Source organism: Chroicocephalus ridibundus, chromosome 10, assembly GCF_963924245.1.
Source record: "Chroicocephalus ridibundus chromosome 10, bChrRid1.1, whole genome shotgun sequence".
Lineage (NCBI taxonomy): Eukaryota > Metazoa > Chordata > Aves > Charadriiformes > Laridae > Chroicocephalus > Chroicocephalus ridibundus.
In genome coordinates this window covers 23,575,512-23,594,949 of record NC_086293.1, presented here as the reverse complement: position 1 = coordinate 23,594,949, position 19,438 = coordinate 23,575,512, and the positions used below count along the sequence as shown (strand labels likewise).

Below are 19,438 nucleotides of genomic sequence, written 5' to 3'. Positions count from 1 at the left end.
CTAAACTCACTGTCCTTGCTCTTCAAATTCTCTATTTTGGATAATAATTCATGCTCCAGCCCTGAATTCTATGCTGGTACGCGACTTTACTAACACAGAGCTCGTTTCCAGTGAGTATCTTGACTTCACTGCTTGGGGGAGATGCTAGCAACAGATTCCTTTTCATCCTTATAAATCTTCCTGCTTTAATAATAAACTGATTTATTTTATACCAGGTGTTAATTATGTAAAGAAATTTATTTTCAGCTAGCTTCGTAATTTTTTGTAAATGTAATACTCAGACTCAGGGCTAATTATGTGAGAGATTGTGTACCAATTTCCAGCTGCAAACCACTTCAATTTTCCATCAGCTCTATTAAGAAATTAGGCAATGCTTTATCTCTCCAAAATGAACGCTAAGTGTTTCTTTGCAAAGAATAATTCCATATGTAAAGGTAAATTCACTCTAAAAAAAAAAAAAATAGAACCCAACTCCCACCTTTAAGACGCTAAGAAAGCTACGCAAAGAGCATGTTGTTCCCTATCGCTCTTCAGATTTCTCCTCCTCTCTTAAGGGTAAATCCAGAACTTCACAGTTCCCCTCTAGAGGCTGTCTACCACTCTCACATTCCTCCCTGTCACCTTTCTTTCCCTTCTGTTCATTTTAGTGTAAAATTCACTTATTTACCAGCCTTGCTTCCATCATTTCATAAACAGGCAAAATGCCCATCTTCCTGCTTCTGCCCACTGCTCTCTGCACTGCAGTATACGGGAACTCTCAGCTTCCGCCCAAACTTCCAAACTTCCCCCCCCACCTTTTTTTTTTAATGAAAAAAACGTGGTTTCCATTACCACACTGGACTTTCTACCATGAAAATGCATAACTGGGCAAGAACATGATAGAGTCACCAATGCAAAGGTGCCAAAAGTTCAACTACCATAGAACATTCCTGTCACACAGCAGCTCAGAGACGTGCCGAGCACATTATCTACTGCACAGCTTATAACCAAAACATCACCTTAAATAACAGATACAAATTATATTCTTCTGTTTAGCCCTATCATCCTTGTTCGAATGCACGCTAAGGAAATTAATGTTAAATTCAAAAGTATTTTCCATTCTTGTGCTTTCTGTGGTACTCATGCCATTCCATATTTGTCGGATGTGTTTTTGGAAAATTCCATAGCACAAACTTGGTCATTGTATTTCCCTGTGGTTCTCAATACAAAGCGGAACCTCTAAGATACGACTAAATCCAATATCATCAAGTATGGAATCTATACAGGGTTGTGAGATGCAGCACAGTTAGCCATAATGTCACATAGAAATCAACAGAAGCATTCAGTTCAAAGACAAGTAGAATACTATTCTAATCTATTAAAAAAATCAAAACCCCCCAGTATTGCAAACCACCAATTAAGTTGGTTGCCTGTACTTTTACAAGCCCTTCCTATAGAATAGTTTTGGACTATTGGCAGGAACCAGATTTCTACAAGGGCATTGCCTTAACGAAGAAGGAAAGGAAAGTTAGTTAAAAAGGGAGAGCAAGAACATAAAGCTTTTTTTTAAAAGAGCTTTCCGCAGGTGGTACTCTGACTTCCAGCGAGTCCCTAGAAGGGAATCCTCATGTCGCAAACAAAGATGATGATACCACAAGAGAGCAAAACACGATCCACCCGACATTCCCAGGACAAAGGCACAGAATCACTCATAAGAGCCCTATTAGATTTTATGGCTTTGAAAGATGTGTTTGGATTTGAACGAGGCGCCTGTTTTTAATTGTTATATACGGATCAGGGGTGATTTGTTGACAGATGGACCTTGCCTTTTGAGGTCAAACAGTAAGCCCAAAGGAGCTGGAGGCAGCTCAGCTGATACTGACTCTGCTGGCGCTCGGACAGGGCAGACGTCTTTGGCGTTTCTGCGGGCTGTGGATCACTTCTAACCAGAAGCTGCATGGTTATCACCTGAACCAGGAATCCCTACCTATTACTGCTCTCCTCTCTCCTACCTGTTTTTTTCCATTTCTGTTGCTCTTTTTCTCCTTAAGTTCTCTGTTTTCTTGGGGAGTGTACATTTTCTGGTTTTATGGGTCTTTTATGGGTGAGAGCGACTGGTTCATACATACCTTTCAGCAGCAAAGTAATTGACCTCTTAATCTGTACCTGGCAATGACAATACTTGTGCGTGCAGATTAGGCTAGCTTCAAAGTAGCACACTTGGTTTATGATGTTTTGTCTGTCAGTCTTGTGCCTTTGTTGTATGTTATTTTTACAATTCAATAAAAATAGCATATCACTCTACTATTAGAATTTCACTAATTCTCACAGTAATTCTGTATCTGTTTTGACATTTGCTTAGTAAGTACTCCAAATACTTTAGCAGCAAAGTAAAATTTCCTTATGTAAACCACAAATTTCCTACAGAAACACTGTAATAGTGTGGCACAAACATGCAAGATGAATTATTTAGTCTATTAAAATTTTATGGTACAATCATGCATGCATTATTCTGCATGACAGAAATGGATGGATAGATAGAGTACTTTATTTTTAAAGCTTCAGACACAAACGTACACAGAAATCAACCGAGTACTTAATTAAAAAGAAAAAAGGAACAGCAGAATTTACATGCAAGAAATTACTTTCTAAGATCCTTCAAATCTTGTTACTTTCAATAATAAACTAAAAAAATTGCTGTCACCATAATTTTTTTTGTAGTCTCCTTAAAGTTCAAGGGTTTTTTTATTTAACTTCAGGGACTGCTCTGAGCAATTTAGAGTGGATTCTGCAAATACTTTAAATTTTAATCTGAGATTGCTCTGATGGAGCACTTCAAAAATTAAGTCGTTACTGTTCAGAAAAAGGTTCACCAGAACTCAAAAGTATATTGTTATATTTCATTACAGGATAAAAACAATTACGTAACTTCTCATAATCAATTTTGTGCAAGAATTAATTGGGTATTTCAAAAAGTTCACCTTTCAAAACAAACATGGAAAAACGTGTGCCCAATTCTGCTCACGTTTTATTCACACAGGTGAATGCTGCGAAACCATTTACTACAGAGTGTGCAGGATTTGCACCCCTCCTGCATCATCTGCACTTTGGTACACAAATGTGTAAAAGAATAAAATACTTCTATCTATTGTTGTTGGTTAAAAACACTAGATTCAGCAATAAATGAAAGTCTTGGAGTTGATACCTGTGCGACATAGTAGAAAAAACACATCCCACCACAAAAAATGCTGTATTACTGCATGGGCTGAGAGAGGTCTACTCAGAGATTGACTCTTATTTCTCTGACACATGTAAACAAAAGAGCATTAACACTTCAGTATTTTAATTTTAGATTGCCATCTGTTTTTTTATAACACTATTATGCTCAAAAAAAAAAAAGTCAAGGAAACATTCTATCAAATAAAGTATCATAAGGACTTGCAGCACAAAACAAATTATTTCAGGTAACTGCTATTATGGCACCTCAAAGAACAACGGTGAAGCCTTGGCCTTGCGGAATTCAAAGAATATGTTGTTGTTGACTTCAATCAAATCACATTTTCATTTCAAGACCGTAGGTGGGTTTGAGGGAGAAGAGGATCATCACTACTTACATTTTTTAAAGTAGACCGATTTTAGTAGACCAATTCTTCTCCTACATGGTAGGAGAAGAAAGATGATGCGCAAGAAAAGTTTATTTAAGAAAACCTGTCTCATGGATATACTACAATTGTTGCCTGGTGCCGAAGGAAAAGGTCTTGCATCCAGTATTTTGGAACTGCCGCCAGGCTGTCTTTATGAAAATCGAGCACATACAGGCAGAAAAAATAAAATAAAAAAGGACTGACTTTGGAATACCACACACAAATAGACTAGGAAGTAACAAACAAATTCCATACAGCAGAATAACTAATATTGAAATAATGACTGGAAAGTCTTTATGATAATTAAGGGAAAAACTAACACAAAAAAGACTCCAGTCCGAGAAGACGTGCACAGTAGGGGTGCAAATGATATGAACAGAAACAGAACTACCACAATGGTGATCCAAGATGATACAGAAAAAACAGTTTTATCATTCAAAGGGAAAAGCTCTTTGACCAGCAGTGTGCTGGATGGTAGAGGTGATAATATCAGGTCTTGTGCCACTTACAATCAATTTATGACTGGATTCTAAAAACAGTTAAGCAGCAACTTCAGAAGTAAATACAGGACATTGTGCGACTCTCTTTTCCCATAGTAAGTCATGACGTATCCCTTACATGGCTAGAAGCTACAAAACTTAGCAATAACAGACCCCAAAGCTGGAATTCTGGTGCACTGACATTAAAGGCAAAATTCCCGTTGACTTCAGCGAAGGCAATACCTTCCCTGAAGCACAGGAGGACATGACTTAATCTGCAAACCCAGTTCTTCTATATGTAATATCCCAATGACACGATAATACCAACTATGATTCCTATCTAAACTATGGCTTGTAAATTGCTGTCACAGTTACATCATTTTTTGTCCCGTGATGCTCACTGCACATTAAATGTAACAGTCTCAGCCAAAAAAAAAGAAAACGGTTCTCTGCAGAGAGAATGTTTGTTACTGCTCTTCCTCAAATCAAAAAAGGAACAGTCAAGTCAAAAGGGCAGATATTGCACAATTAAAGCAGACATTGGCAAGAATAATAATGCCAAATCAGCTGAAGTAATACTGTTTGGCTTTTTCAAACACTGCCCTTCGCATTCATCTTTTTACATTTCAGCATTTTCTTAGACTGAATAAATGTTTCCATATTCTTAACATACAGATGCAGTCTTTTATGAGTAAAACTGATCTGAACTACGTTAATCGTATGGGCTTTTGACAACAGTAGCAGTCGCTGCCTAGATGTTGTTATTCACATAATCAACTCAGTCACGTAAGATAAACTGAATAAATCAGAAGTTATTGAAGTTTGAAGGATCAAATAAAGTACTGCAGAAGGAGGAATTACAAAGCAAAGCAAAGCAAAAAAAATAAAAAAAATTAAAATCATCTGCATGCTTTTTCTAATGGAGAAGTTGAGGACCCAAAGGCTAGGATGTTTGTTTTCCCAGAAATACTGTATGCACCTATTTAATACATTCCATATTCTTAAAATGGCCTTCAAGTCCACAAAGTTCATTTCTTTGGATATAATGAACATAGCATAGTGAGCGTCCGAAGTATTCTGCAAAGCTCCACAGAGGAAGAGCACGACACAGTAAGGTAATGGATCCTCATGCTTTCGTATGTTACAGCGGGCATTTTAAAGAAGAACTTACTGGATTGTACATCTGATTGAACAACTGTTCAGCTTGCTACATTGCAAAGTTGGAAGGGAGTGAAGCACAGACAGGAAAAGAAGGAAAGATCCAGGAAAACAGCATTAGCTCAACAAAACCAGTGCATTTGCACAGAAGAACTTGTCATAAAAAAGTAGAAATTTAAGATTCTAAACATTCCTTGGTGAAAGTGAGAGGCACTGAGGAAACATAAATGTTGACTTTGGCTCCTAAAAAAGAATAGCTGGAGTAAGAAATTTAAGGTTTGTGTTACTTTCCCTTTCTCAAGTTAAATAACCCATGAAATAAAGAAAGGTGTCCACTTTTGATGATACATTAAGTGCTGGTCTCAAGCAATGAATCACGAGAAGTGCTTTTGGCTGAGGCTGCAATTTATCACCAAAGCTTCAAAGATGGTAATAATAAAAGATTAATTAAATTGTATCATTAAATTTATTGCTTTCTTTTTGTTTAACACAAGACTGAATTTTCTATGCAGAATGACTTTTGAACAGTACAGCTTGGCAAAAAGTACTTTAGCAACTGCAAATACGTCAGTAAGCAAGTTAATTTAAGATAATGAAAAACAACAAAAGGAGGAAATTCTAGAGTGGATACTAAGATTATATATATATACACACACACGCACATATATATATATATATAAAAAACCACTCAGCTACCTATTAGGTAATTCCTGCTGTTCTTTCACTAGTAGCAATACAAAGCAAGTCAATTAAAAATCTGTGGAATTTTGGCAAAAACAGCATTGAGCATTCTTCTGGGGTTTATGATTTTTTTTTTTTTAATTTTATGAATGTCAATCCATAATCTTTGTCACAAAAAGTTTAATAAGCATGTCTATGGTTTTAAACATTATTTTGTGTACCAAAAAACTGCACAGTCACACGAATAATTACTCTTTATGAATATCCTATTTATGACTTTTTGAAATGTGTCTACTCTATAAAATTCAAACAGTGGGTTTAGAATCAGCATGTTTTCTCCTGCTGAAATGCAAGCAATCCAGTTATGTAATACGGCAAATATTTGGATCTAATTAGATCCAATCAAAAACATCTTTATTATCAATAAATGAATCTTATTCTCTCCAAAAACAGGAAGGAGAGGACTCGAGGGAAGAGGCTCTTTTAAAATAATTTTTTTAAAAAAATTTAGCGATTTTGTTTGGACTTGCCTCTTGTCCACGTTTTCTTTCAGGCACAGAACTTATTACCATTAGTGCTCATGGAAAACTAACTCCTAGCGCAGAATGTGCACAGAATACTAGCTTCATGTTTATTAGTATAGTTGTTTAAAACATACAAATCAACATTAAACTAGGATGATTTTAAAATACCGTCATGAAAAGTGCCTTCTCTGTGCCGTGAGAGGAGTAGCGCAATCTGTGTTCAAGTTTCTCAAAATAACAGACAGCCCTTTGGAGTCACGTTTGAAAAAGAGATCTAAACTGTGCCCGTTCCTTCTGGCTTCCGTAGCGGTTAATGCTCGCACAGAAGCACACTTAGGGGACACGCGGGTTAATTTACTCCGAACTGTGTTGATGTTCCCTCCCGCTCTAACACAGACGCATGCAAGAATAACCCCGATTTCTGTCTCAGTTAGTTTCCTAAGGACTGAAAACACGGTGAAGGTAGATTTCTGGAGACCAATTACTTTTTAACACAGGATATTTACAGGTTTGAACATAAAGTATTTTATTAGAGAAAATGTGAATTGAAAATTACTGTTTGGAGTCTACTATCATTAACAGTCACTGTTTCTGTTCAACTAAACGTGCCCACAAAGAAGGCTGTAACTACATTTTATTGTGGAAATACCTGGTCTCCTACAAATGTTGGGTGAATTTCCATTGGGGCTTTACGCTGTATTTATGATATAATAAAACTATTATGTTTTCGACTTTCATTTAATAATCCTTTGTATTTATACACAGGGAACATACTCCCTTTTTATACGAAAGACGTCCCAGACGCTCTCTGACTTTTATAAGTGCTTATTTTTCCATGACTGTATGATGTGTTTATACGTACGGTCATAAAAGATTGACTTAGGATTTCAAGTCCTTCAAGAAGATTTTTTTTAAGTGATCTGCGCTTTTAGGGATTTTTTAACTAGTTTTTTAAATGAAGAAAAGAAGATATTTCAGATTGCAATGAAGTATATTTTATAGTGAAGTGCTAAGTAAACAAAAAATATTTTCTGAAAAAAGAAGACAAAATAAAGGACTTCCTGAGAAATAGCTTCTTTGGATCTTTTAATTCTGACATCATCAGCATTTGGAAGCTAACAACCATTTAAAGTAGTTGTGTTTCCATTAAAAGCTTTTGTGTATGTTTATTGAAGAAGATTCCCTTCCTTCCTCTCCACAACTAAACATGTTAATGCAGGCACCTAATTGCACATATTCATTCTGAATTAAAAAATAATAGAAGTATTAGGTTTACACTCTGGTATCCTTTATACTTTGCAATACCTTCTTCCCAGGTAAGGCTATTGAAAGACTGCTTAAACACGGAGCAGGATACTGCCCAACCTGGGTAAAAAGAGTGTCAGAATATTATCCTAATGGTGGTAGCTTTCACAGAACAAATAAATGTTCTTTTCAAGAAAATGAACCATTAAATATCAATATAAAAACCCTAATGTTTAACATACACTTAATCATGAATTGCAAAAGGCAAACATAATGCCTAAATCCATCAAATATGTCATGAGATTGGTGTTCAAACAATGAGAGCAGACATTACTGAATGACACAGCGAAAGGTCAAAGAAACAATGTATGGTAGGAAAAGGCATCAACAAACTTGCAAATCATTTAAGCAAAAACTATTTTAACGCATCAATGTAAATAAAACCATGTTATAAAATATAGGATTTGTATGTTTTCCTTTAAATGCTTGCTTCCACTACTTGCTGAATAAAAATACTGAATTGCTAGCTGAGACAAACTATGCATTATTTTGCTTAATTATCACAGGCCCAAAAATGCCAAAATAAAACCTAGCTAGAGTTACCATTTTGGAAGCAAATTCTTTTTTATTACGAAGTACATCACCTCTTGGATGAGCCGGTAATTTTTTCCCGTGCTAGAAACATTTCAGCCTACTTCTTACAGCAGCATAAATTCACATACGTACAAATTGCTGGTTTGGTAATTTCTTTCTGCCCCTCTGTTTTCCCTCCGGTGTCTTGCTCCCGGTTCATCTATTTGTAGCAGCTCCTCAGAATTCCCTCATATAGGTATTCAAGATAATTTCTGAGGCTCACTAGTGGCTTTGGTACAAGCCTTTTAAGAAAAAGTTAGCAGTATTTGATGCAAGCATCAGCAAACAGCTTAAGATGGGTAGACTTCAGATGTACTCCAGAAGAGTAAATAAGCTTATCTTTTCAAAATGAAGGGGTGGGATGTTGATTTTTGTTTTTCTGTTGGTTGGTTGTTTTAAGATGGAACTTACCTTTTTCAACTGTGCTTCCAACTTACTACACTCTTCTTTCTTTTGTTCTATGGCTATTTCTAAAGACTTAAGTTTGGAGTCTCTTTTCAGCCCTGCTGATGCCAATGAAGATGCATGTTCTTTGAGATCGATTAAACTAGACTGAAAAATGACCAAGAGTAAAAAGTTAATTCCTAGTCACCAGGACACTAACTTATTGCCAACTTAGTAATCACTTGGATCCGGTTCCCCCTCCCCTTCCCCAAAAACAGCTGACACAAAGATAAGCACTGATAACAAAAGACACCATTTTGAGAATACAACCAATTGCAATCACAGGGGCGGGCATGCAGCGAAACACAGAAACATTCATTATACAGACAAATTGACATTATATTCTGGAGGTACAATTACTTTGAAGACTATTGCTCTAACTGACAAATGAAAACAGGAGCAACAATGGAATATTCAAGCCTACTGGAGACTTCTGTAGAAGAAAATGTAGAGAAAATGACACACGATTATGCAAAAACTGCAGCAATGTTTTATGCACAGAGGTGAAGACTATGAAGAATGCTTAAGAAAATAGCAGTTCAGAAGCTGACCACTGGAGTGGGAGAGTTTCAGTACTTCAAACAATTCAAGAGTAATCCTTACGCACTTTCTTTCATCATAATGACATAGATAGAGAACATAGATTTTACTGAAGAGACTGACCTCTTTTTCTGTCAGTTCAGCTTGTAAAGCATTAACTTTCTCCTTCAGGTCTTTGTTTTCTTTTTTATAAGACTCAATTTCTTCAAGTCTTTCTCTGTCATCTCGCTCCCTTTGCTCCTTCAAGCGCTCTATTATTCTTTCCTAACAAGGGAAAGAATTGCAAAATGGAAAAGTCAAGAATCGTTTTAAGAAAAGACAGAATAAAATTTCTTTACATTAAGTAGCACTTTGCAAAACCAACCTGCAAAAGCAGAGGACGACTGAGTTAATGGTATTAAAGTCAATGCAAGATTTCCCCTCATTTCAAAAGCATCAGATCAAGGTTTTAAATACTTGATAAGAATAACATAGTACAGAAACTTCATTAAATACCTATACTGATATGAAGATGTTCGGTCATGTGGAATGGAATAGATATGGATTTAGATACGGAAAGTTATTCACCTCAGTAATACATGTTTCCTGTATTGATAAGTGATTGAAGCCTTGAATAAAAGTTCAAAACAGAGAGGTGATTTACTCAGCTTGAATTTGGTTACATTTTTTGGAAGCTAGTAGCCACCAAAGTGGTTGCCAAAAGTTTTCAAGGTTCCAAATCTAATTAGAAATCAATCAATCAGTTGCAATTATCTGTCCAAGACATAGAAAAAGTACCCTGATACAACTTAAGATACCTAAAGGAAGATTTTTGTCCATCTAATTAACAGTAATCCTACACACATTGAAATTCAACCACATTTTTAAATATTATCCAGTTATAAGGGTGATGAACTTAAAGGGCAAAATGTAAAAAGCAGATACAGTAGTATAGTTTTGTTAAGCTTTGATTACATTCTTCAAAAAAACATTCTACCAATACTTGAAGGATGCAAATACTAATCAGAAAGCAATGTTTGGGGTAAAATAAAACAGCCATTGAAATTTGAACTGGAAATAGGTCAATTTAAGCAGAGCATCAGGGGAATGGCTAGTATGGTTTCGGAAGTGGTAGTGGCGGGCGGTAGAAGCAACATCATTTAGGAAAGTTAAAGCTACATCAGACAAAACTACATCCTGTGGCGTGGCTCAGGTAGAAGCACCAGCATGCTCACAGACCTGTTCAAGTCCTTTTGTACTTATCCTTGAAATCTCCAAGAAGGAGTTTAAGATTGGGATCAACACTTAAAATACTATTTCATAGAACCGGACAAGACTGACGGAAGCCTAACAGAAAGAGAAAAATCTCATGCTAAATTCCTCTGCCCGTAACTCCTTATACTATATACCATATACACACAACCAGACACACTGGAGCTATAGATAGATAGAGATATGCGCCGACACATGTACATACACACTACACATAGACATAAAGTTTACCTTTGCCCATATCAATATACTCTCAGCTGTGGTTTTTATATCTCCACATTTCATTATTTGCACGTATAAAAACTGATAGTCACTTTCTATATGAACTGAACAAATATTTAATTATTTTAAATTACCAATTTAAAACTTGGCTACACTTAAATCAATTTGACTTTAATGGGTTATGCATTTCCCTGAAAATACTTAAATGACAATTCAAGAAACAGAAAAATTCAGCTTCTCGTATTGATCTTCACTTATTTGGAATGTCTCTGATGTTTGCGGTTGCTTAGTAGAGAGCTAATGGTAGTCCGCAGTGTAAGTGCAATTAAGCATATTACAATTTTAGTTTAAATCTTAATTTTTATATTTCCTTATTTTTATTTTAAATATTTAAAAATTAACTTATTTTTGCATTATGTTTATACAGCAAATGTAAGCTATGATGCAACATATTTTATTACGTAACATGAGATATTAAGATCAAGTATCAAAAGCAGAAGCGGGGGATTAATCCTCATAGATGCTTGCTACATCACTAGTCTGTTATTGGATGTGAAACTAGGCCTAAGTGCAAAACTTACAATATATTTTAAATATATTCTTTATAGAGCCATTTCAAACATTTAGGTTCCTCTGAGAAATTAAATTTTTTTCCTTGCAGTTATATAATATTGTCTTCCAGCTGTAATAATTTGTTTCATCAAAATTTTAAAAAATGCGTCACATGGAGTGTTTTATAATGTAATTATACGCATTACCAAAATTAATGTGAAATATTTTTAGAAGGTTTTAAACAGTTAGATAAAGATCTTTACCAAATAAGTAGTTATATTTGTTTGTAAATAAAACTATTTTGAATCTTTTGGACATTGAAAGATAATCGGCACTATACTGAACAATCTTGTAATAAGAATATTGTAGTTATTTGCTACGCGGTTCCTAAGGAAAACCCGTCCAAAGGGCTGGCAGTTCACAGCGCTACTTCGATTTTGCACGTAGCGTTCCCCTGCCATCAGGGACTCCTCGCAACGTCGCTCGCTGAACACACACATCACCAGATCAGCGCTACTGTAAGAAAGCAGCGTTGACTGCTCGTACAAGACTCATATCCCTGGTTACTTCGTTCAGAAAGAAATACACACCCATGACATACTACATTCCACTTAGCATACAGTAAAAAAGATACGGCCAAATAATGTATATTCTTAATCCCTTGAATATTAACATCAAAATGCCAGCCTCCGCTAAGTGGAATAGTTTAATAACTACCCAGAAGCCACCTAGTTATATTCAGAATTAGTTTTATACCAATTACTTCTTCAAGATTTCTTTACCTAAATATTTTTTTTTCTTCTATAACAAATTAAACATAACACTATTTCATCTTATTAATGAACAGCATAATTTTTTCCTCAGTCAATCACAAAAGAAGACTAATTTATCTGTCAGCTGCATAAGGCTAAATGTCAAAAACGTGTTAAAAGGCCCTAATATACCATGTTTTACTTGATTAACAGCTAACTTGCAGAAATCCCAACAATGTGTTCTTGTTTCAGCCTATTTGCATTGGCGAGCTTTCCCGACGCACTAATCTAGGACCTCACAGCTCTAATCTATTTGCACTTTATCACAGGAGCAGGAACTGAATTGCCCCAGCATATAGCTCTGTTATCAGACATACTCCGGTGTTATCTGCTGTACGCTGCCACAGCAGGACCAACTTTATAAATATCAGCTTCATGAAAGCAACCTCTTGAGCTGCTTTGGGCCAGTCCAAGAGCTGAGATATTCTTTGAAAACCTTCTTGTTAAAACATCAAGGCAGCTGATAGCAGTTTTGCATTTGCTGATTTTCAAACTTTTGTTTTTTAATAGGCGTGAACTTATTTTTTGTTTATTGCAATGTAGCCTTTACTGTTGTTCAGAATTTTTAGTGCTTAGGAGATGCTCCAAATTTAGGAGTAAGGAATTAAAGGAATACTTTTTTCAGTTTAGTTCTAAAACGCACATAAAAGTGATTAAAGTTGTGCCGATTAATTTCCGATTCCTGGCAAAAGAACAAATAATATCAGCAATATTGCCGGAAAAAAACAAGGATTAAAAGGATTCCATTTCAGTAAATTTTGATGCCGTTTTATGATGTCTACAGTAATTTCTCATTTAGTGTTACCAAGCCAACTAATCACCAAATATGAAAGAAAAGGAAAACAAGAGACAGATACTTGAGAAAGTGTATTTTCATGAAGCATAAGGAGCTACATTTTCTAATTCAGGGCCAAAATCTCAATCTGAGTATTTTCAAGAACAATGCAGGAAAAAGATGAATGCTCAAACATTCGAGTTTTGGACTTTAAAAATAGCTTCATAATCCATTCATATCATATGATCATGTTTTAATATTTTTTTCTTCCCATAGAAACTAAGTGAAGCAATTAAATTCAATTTTAGTGAGTTGTGGTTAACTAAACTGCTATAAATGAATTTAATTTCTATTTAAAAGGAGCTTCCCATGATGGTCTTGGAGTATTTTCATCATTATTTTTTAAATTAAATTTAATAACAATTTTAAAGAGTATTGAGTCGGCCTAATCTCAGAGTATAAAAAAAAAAAAAAGCTGATATTTCTGCAAACTAGGCCTGATATAGGGAAAAAACAAACAATGTTTTTCCGTGGAAATCCAATATTCTTGAATGAAAGCAGCATCCTTTCTTGACAGCATTACCAATTTAAATTGATAAAAGTACATATATTAATGCACTTGTTGATACGAATCTATCACCAAAGGTTCTTGTTTTGTCCCATTTAAACAAAAATCCATTCAATATTTCTACCAGTATTTGTGGTGGAAAAAGTTAATAACTATTGATAAAGTCTGTAGGTCTTAAGAACGGTACTGCAGACAGAAATAGGGACAGGAAAGCTGGAATCTGAAAGCTGGACTCAGATAGGAATGAGACACTTTATGTTTACATAAACTGCTCCGGTATTTACCTGCCAGAGACACCACAAAGCCAGACAAAGCTCATTTGGAACTTCAAGAAGATGCCCACTGGCAGCTTTCAACATATAAGTACGTTCCAGAGACTACACTTAAGACTGCGAAACCTACCCTTGCAAGCATGGCCTTCAAAAACTTTCAATGGGAAAGAAATCGTGCATGATTTCTCTGTACAATACACAAAGTTATACATAGATGTACTTTTACCCTAAGATCAAGTACCCTGTTTCTCAAAAGCTCATAGTAATTCTACTGTGTGGCATTGCTTTTCTCTGTCTTTATTTTTTTTCTCTAATATACTAATCATTCCACAACTGTAGAAGGATTTCAAAGCAGCACACAGTGACTGGTCACTTTTCTTTTTTAAATAAAATAAAAAAAAAAAAAAAAAAATCCATCAGAATCATCATGAAGTTGCATTTTTATGACATGGTTCTTTCATAAGCAAATTTAGCCAATGAACAGGGCAATATCTGAAGTCTTTTGGAACTGATATTCTAGATTTTGAAGCTTATCATTAATATTGCCAGCCAGGCTGCCAGCCACTGTCCATCATCCTGTAACTTCTGTAGGAGCTGTGACAAGTATCTTTTTAGAAACCAGACAAATATTAATGACTTAATAACTAATTTAATTAAGCTTACAATCTCAAAATACAGAAAAATAGTCATAGGAAAATAACAGAAATTCAAACAAATGAAAAATTTCTGTAAAAATTCAAGCCATGTGTTCCCGTTCTAACACAGATGCTAATTTGCATAATGATTTGGGCATTTCATAAAATAATTGACACTCTCAGTTATAAAGCCTATTTGTAGAAAAAGGCTATTGTTTAATAATTCCGTGTATCTTCTCCTTAGGTTAACAAAGCAGTATTTCTGAAGTAATATACGCTGCTAAGTGTATCGCTTAGATCACGAGTTCTCTTTACGCGCTGCCACCCAACTTTTATGAGTAACAGTCTCTGTCAGCGACTGAAACAGTCACCAGCAGCCACAGCATAACCCAGCGTCATGCCACTTCCCAAAAGCCTTGGCTTACAGGACACCATGGCCTTCAGCAGCTGCAAAAAGACAGAAATCCCTGTGGCAGAGGGAAGGATCCCGCAGTGTCCGTCGTCTGTGTCCCAGAGAAGCCTGCCATCACGGCAGGACAGATCCCGCTCTCAGCCGACTGGATGTGAGCAAAGTGACGACTGTGCAGAATTCAACCTTAGGGACCCCACGTGAGTTCTACTCAATTCCACTTGGAAAAACCCGGAATCACACTGATTCTTTTTAAAAAAAGGTCTGTTTGTATATATTCACGCAATTCCAAATGAAGCAGACATGAGCTGCAAAAGTACATTTCAGAGAAGGATCTAAGTTTATCTAACTCTTCCAAAACATTAAAGCTAGCATCATTTATTGGACTTTGAGCCTCTATTACAGCAATCAAATTAAGCTTGACACAAAATTTCCCTACCCTCAGGGGCTCCAGTGTTGTCCCATTTCAAGTTACCATACACACAACAGAAGTCTATACCACAATTTTTAAACAAACTCTGGGACAAATCCTCACTACAATATTCAAAAATAATGCATCCTGAACTTAGTAAAGTTTTACAATTTGTATCTCTGAGAATAACAGAATATTTTATTATTATAAATAATAAATAAAATAAATAATATATTATAAATACTATATTATAGAATATAAAACTTTTTCAAAATTATAAAAACTTTCAAATTTATTTATTAGCTTACATTTATTTCAACAGATTTTAGAATGATACTGGTTCAAAATGACTTGAAAACAACTAATTACTACTCATTTAGGTTTTAACCTAGTACTTCTTAACCTTTTGTATTTCTGGTAGTGAGAAGAAGGTTATACATGTTCTATTCAATGCCTCAACACTTGCTGCTTCTACTATGAACCTGCCAAACTGAGGGGTTTTAAAATTTAATTTAATAATTAAGTATTTTCAACAGAGAAATCCATTACACTTGAATACAGATTGCAATTTAGCAAATAACCCCAGCTAAGAATTATTGCACAAGTGCATTTTCTCTGAAGTACCGCAGGTGGAGCTGAGGTAGAGAATGAGATACAAGATTTCTTTGGCTTTTGACGATCTGCTTCACGCTGAGTTACAGAGAACAGCCAGGTTTGCAGTGCGACACCCACTCTGCTTTCTACAGTGACACCGGCACCATGATGGTTAAACCACGATGGTTAAACGACTGTTTTAAACTCTCAGCTGCCTCTATGGGCATCTGGGGAAAGTGACAGCGTAGACTAGGACAGAAAAGGCTGTTTACAAGGAGAAGGAGAAAAAAAAAAACAAACAAACAGATTAAGGAGTACTTTGTGTAATTTTTTTAATAATATGCCGTGGGATGGGTGAGCACTGTGTCCAGATTAGCAGTAAAGATTAACAATACATGTTTTCTTTCTTTACTGCATAAATGCGGCAGAAGCTTATCCACGTGAAGCCACAGTAATAGTAATGCCAATTTTTTCCACTGTTGCTAACCAATTAACATTAAACATACAAAGAAATAAAAAATATAACATCAGCATTTTAGGTGTTAGTACCAACACCACAGTGGCATTTTAAAGTCATATACAGTCATAAATACTTTCCTAGGATTACACGCTGCAGAATGGCACATAATAGTTTAATTAGTTGCACTCACCTGTGCACATTTAAATGATATATATTAAGATCTGTAAGCTGCAAAGAGTGGATACTTGCACTAATTTTTTTGGCATATAAATTTACTTGGATTACCTCGTATTCAAAGTTAAGGTGACGAAAAACCCTGACCTCACTGATACTGGTGGGAATGTTACCACTAATTAAACAGCCCAGATTTATCCCTTCTGCTAGGTATTTTCAAACTAAAGGTATGTAGTTTTTAAAGAAAAAAAAATATTTCTCCATTTTTTTTTATGAAATACAGTTTCTCCTATAACTGAGTGTAGGAAATCAATAGTGCTAACAGCAGCCAAGGTAGCAGTTGGTACAGTCACTTGCTGTTGGCTCTTCAGTTAGGCTCTGCTTAACAGACAAAGAACAGGATAATCAAGACACAAAGCCATAAAAAGACCCCAAACTCTACCTTCTTTAAGTCAGGTGTCCATGCCTTTCAGTTCCTTCAGTAACAACCACTCATCCCATTGACTAAGGGAAAATCTTCCCGTGTCCTGGGCCACCTACTTTGTCCCCATGTAAAAGGACATCCTTCTTTACCTCAGAGTCCCGTCTCAGTTCATCAGCCAGGAATCTCTTCTTGCTCATCCCACCAGAACAGAGCCACCTGCTTTCCTGACAACGCCCAGAGGCTTTGTTACAGGTGCCAGACCAACTTAAAAAGACATTTTCTGGACACACTTCACCCACAAGAGCAGCACATAATGCCGTTCCATGAGAAAAACATACCTTTTCTGATAGAGCTTCTTCTAAGGTCGCTAGTGCTGTGTCTGTGTTACTAGAATCCGTCTGCAAGGACTTCACTCTGTCTTTTAGATTAGTTAGTTGTTTGTCTTTGTCCCTAAGTTGCTCCTGTAGATTTTCAATCTGAAAATAAAAACAGATCATAATATTCATCAACGTTGTCTTAACATTCAAAGACGGACTTAGGCACTAGGATCAGTTCAATCTATACATATCACACATATGATACATGTGCCTCAGTACATTGCCAAGTTTTTAAAGGGCATAATATCAGCAGGTTTTAACTTCCGTCCTTTCTATTTTGTTTTCCTTTCGTAAAAGTATCATTTTCTAATAAATTACAGAGAAAAAAATCTCAGTGCAGCCAGATATTTTATTATTGAAATATTTTCTTATATTAATCACTTTAGTTTAAGGTACTGCATTATCTCAGTAATTCAAAGTATGTGTGGAATTACCCCTTTAGATTATTCTAGCTGCAATAAAAAGGACAAAGAAAGGGAGACGCAAAGCGAGCTCAGTGAGCCTTAAACTGAGGAAGAAGACAGACAATAACCTACCTATCTAAAAACCTCTTCTTCCACGATGCCCTGCTGTAAAGGAAACTCATCTGGGCAGAGATCAGCATGATTATATTTCAAAAAGCCAAACCCAGAAACAAAAAAAAAACCAAACAACCCAAAGGCCACCATTTCCATTCACTTTCTTCATCTCCATGAAGATTTAAGGTACGTCACACTCTTTTGGATATCAAAACTCCTTTAAACAGGTCTAGTTCTTCCTCTAGCAAGTATTTAAACATACTGCTAAGGTACCTATAAACACACTGGTTTGTTAAACACGTCATGATTTATAGATGTTAAGTCAGAAAGGTTTTGCACAAACAATTGTCCACAGGACCAACCATGTGGATTTTGGAAGGAAATCCAACAACGGCACTCAGCTTCTGATTGTCATAGCAATCACCCTCTATGGCTGTAAAGCACTATGACCTTCTGGGCACAATGCGGAGAGGACATGTGGTACCTCAAATGTGTAAAATTTTATTAATTGTACGTCAGAAGAATCAACCTCCCCTCATCCTACGCTCTCAGTGCCATTCTCTATTATGCCACTGGCATAAAACCAACATTTGTTCCATAATACTTAGCACAAGTAAACAGTAACAAGAAAAATAATTAGTCTATTATTTTGGTACGCCACTTTATATGATACGACAAAACACGCCTAACTGCGCAATATATCATTTGTTCAAAACTGGTTTTAAAAATGCTGTTATAATTAGCCCAATTATTACTGTCAACAGAGATTCAAATCCTTACTTTCATCACTGTTCTTACACTTCAGATTGTGTTCTGTTGCTACTGAAACAAATGAAGTTTTGCTGTTCATTTCATAAGGCAATGTAATTTTTCTCACAGTCAATGTCATTTCCATTTAAAGCAATTCAGATTTTAACAGAAGCAGGATCCCTCATAATTACTGTTAAATTGTACTTAAAGATTCTTTAACAAACCTGAAGCTGAACTCAAAGGATGCACAGCTCTGCAGAAGTCAATGGTTATGTCAATAAAAATTGGGTCTCCATACGCAAAAATGTACCACCATGATCAAACACACTTTAATTTGGGCCATACTTTGGTAAAAATTCTGTTCCTACTACACTATACGTGCGCAGGAAAAAAAGCCTGAAGTTAAGTTTTGACATCATATATACCTATAATTAACAAGTCATAAAATCCGCAGCTGTGTGCACTGTATAAAGTTTGTTTAAATAAATTTAAATTTTAAAAGAACTTAAATAAAAAGTAAAAGTAAAATAAAATTTGAAAGTAAATTTGGAGGAGCACATTCCAATTAGAAATTCATTTTGGCATTATGGCAAATGCAAGTATTGTACCTTTTTTTTTTTTAATATATATACACATAGTTTAGTATGTCAGGTTACTGCTATGGGCCAAAGATTCCACTTGCTCTGTAAACTATAAAATACTAAGGTATATATAGAAAGGGTTTTGGGGAAGACCTGACATAGAATAGCTCTCTCTTGTAAACGACCTCTCGTAATATTTTTCTTCGTGTGTATATTTTATACAGATACAGAAATAAGATACACGTGTTAATGAGTTAAGAACTTTTTATTTTATGGCATGTGTATTAGTCACATCTAAAATTACATTAACTGGCATTCAGAGGAC

At 35.6% G+C, this 19,438-nt stretch overlaps 1 protein-coding gene across 13 annotated transcripts in view; it reads right to left on the bottom strand.

Annotated features, from left to right (window-relative positions):
• The window catches only part of ERC2 (ELKS/RAB6-interacting/CAST family member 2), a 508,713-nt gene that overhangs the window by 293,719 nt on the left and 195,556 nt on the right, over positions 1–19,438 (bottom strand). For 7 of the 13 annotated variants that reach the window (XR_010072774.1, XR_010072776.1, XR_010072778.1 and 4 more), the window contains 4 exons: positions 17,226–17,363; positions 9,451–9,591; positions 8,755–8,895; positions 5,274–5,309 (listed from right to left, as the gene is read on the bottom strand). Coding sequence is in view for 1 of the 13 variants with exons in the window: in XM_063347991.1 (XP_063204061.1) it covers positions 5,274–5,309; positions 8,755–8,895; positions 9,451–9,591; positions 17,226–17,363 (456 nt within the window). In the remaining 12 variants the exon portion in view is untranslated. The remainder of the gene's footprint in view (positions 1–5,273; positions 5,310–8,754; positions 8,896–9,450; positions 9,592–17,225; positions 17,364–19,438) is intronic. The other 6 variants (XR_010072780.1, XR_010072781.1, XR_010072782.1 and 3 more) reach the window with 3 other exon arrangements.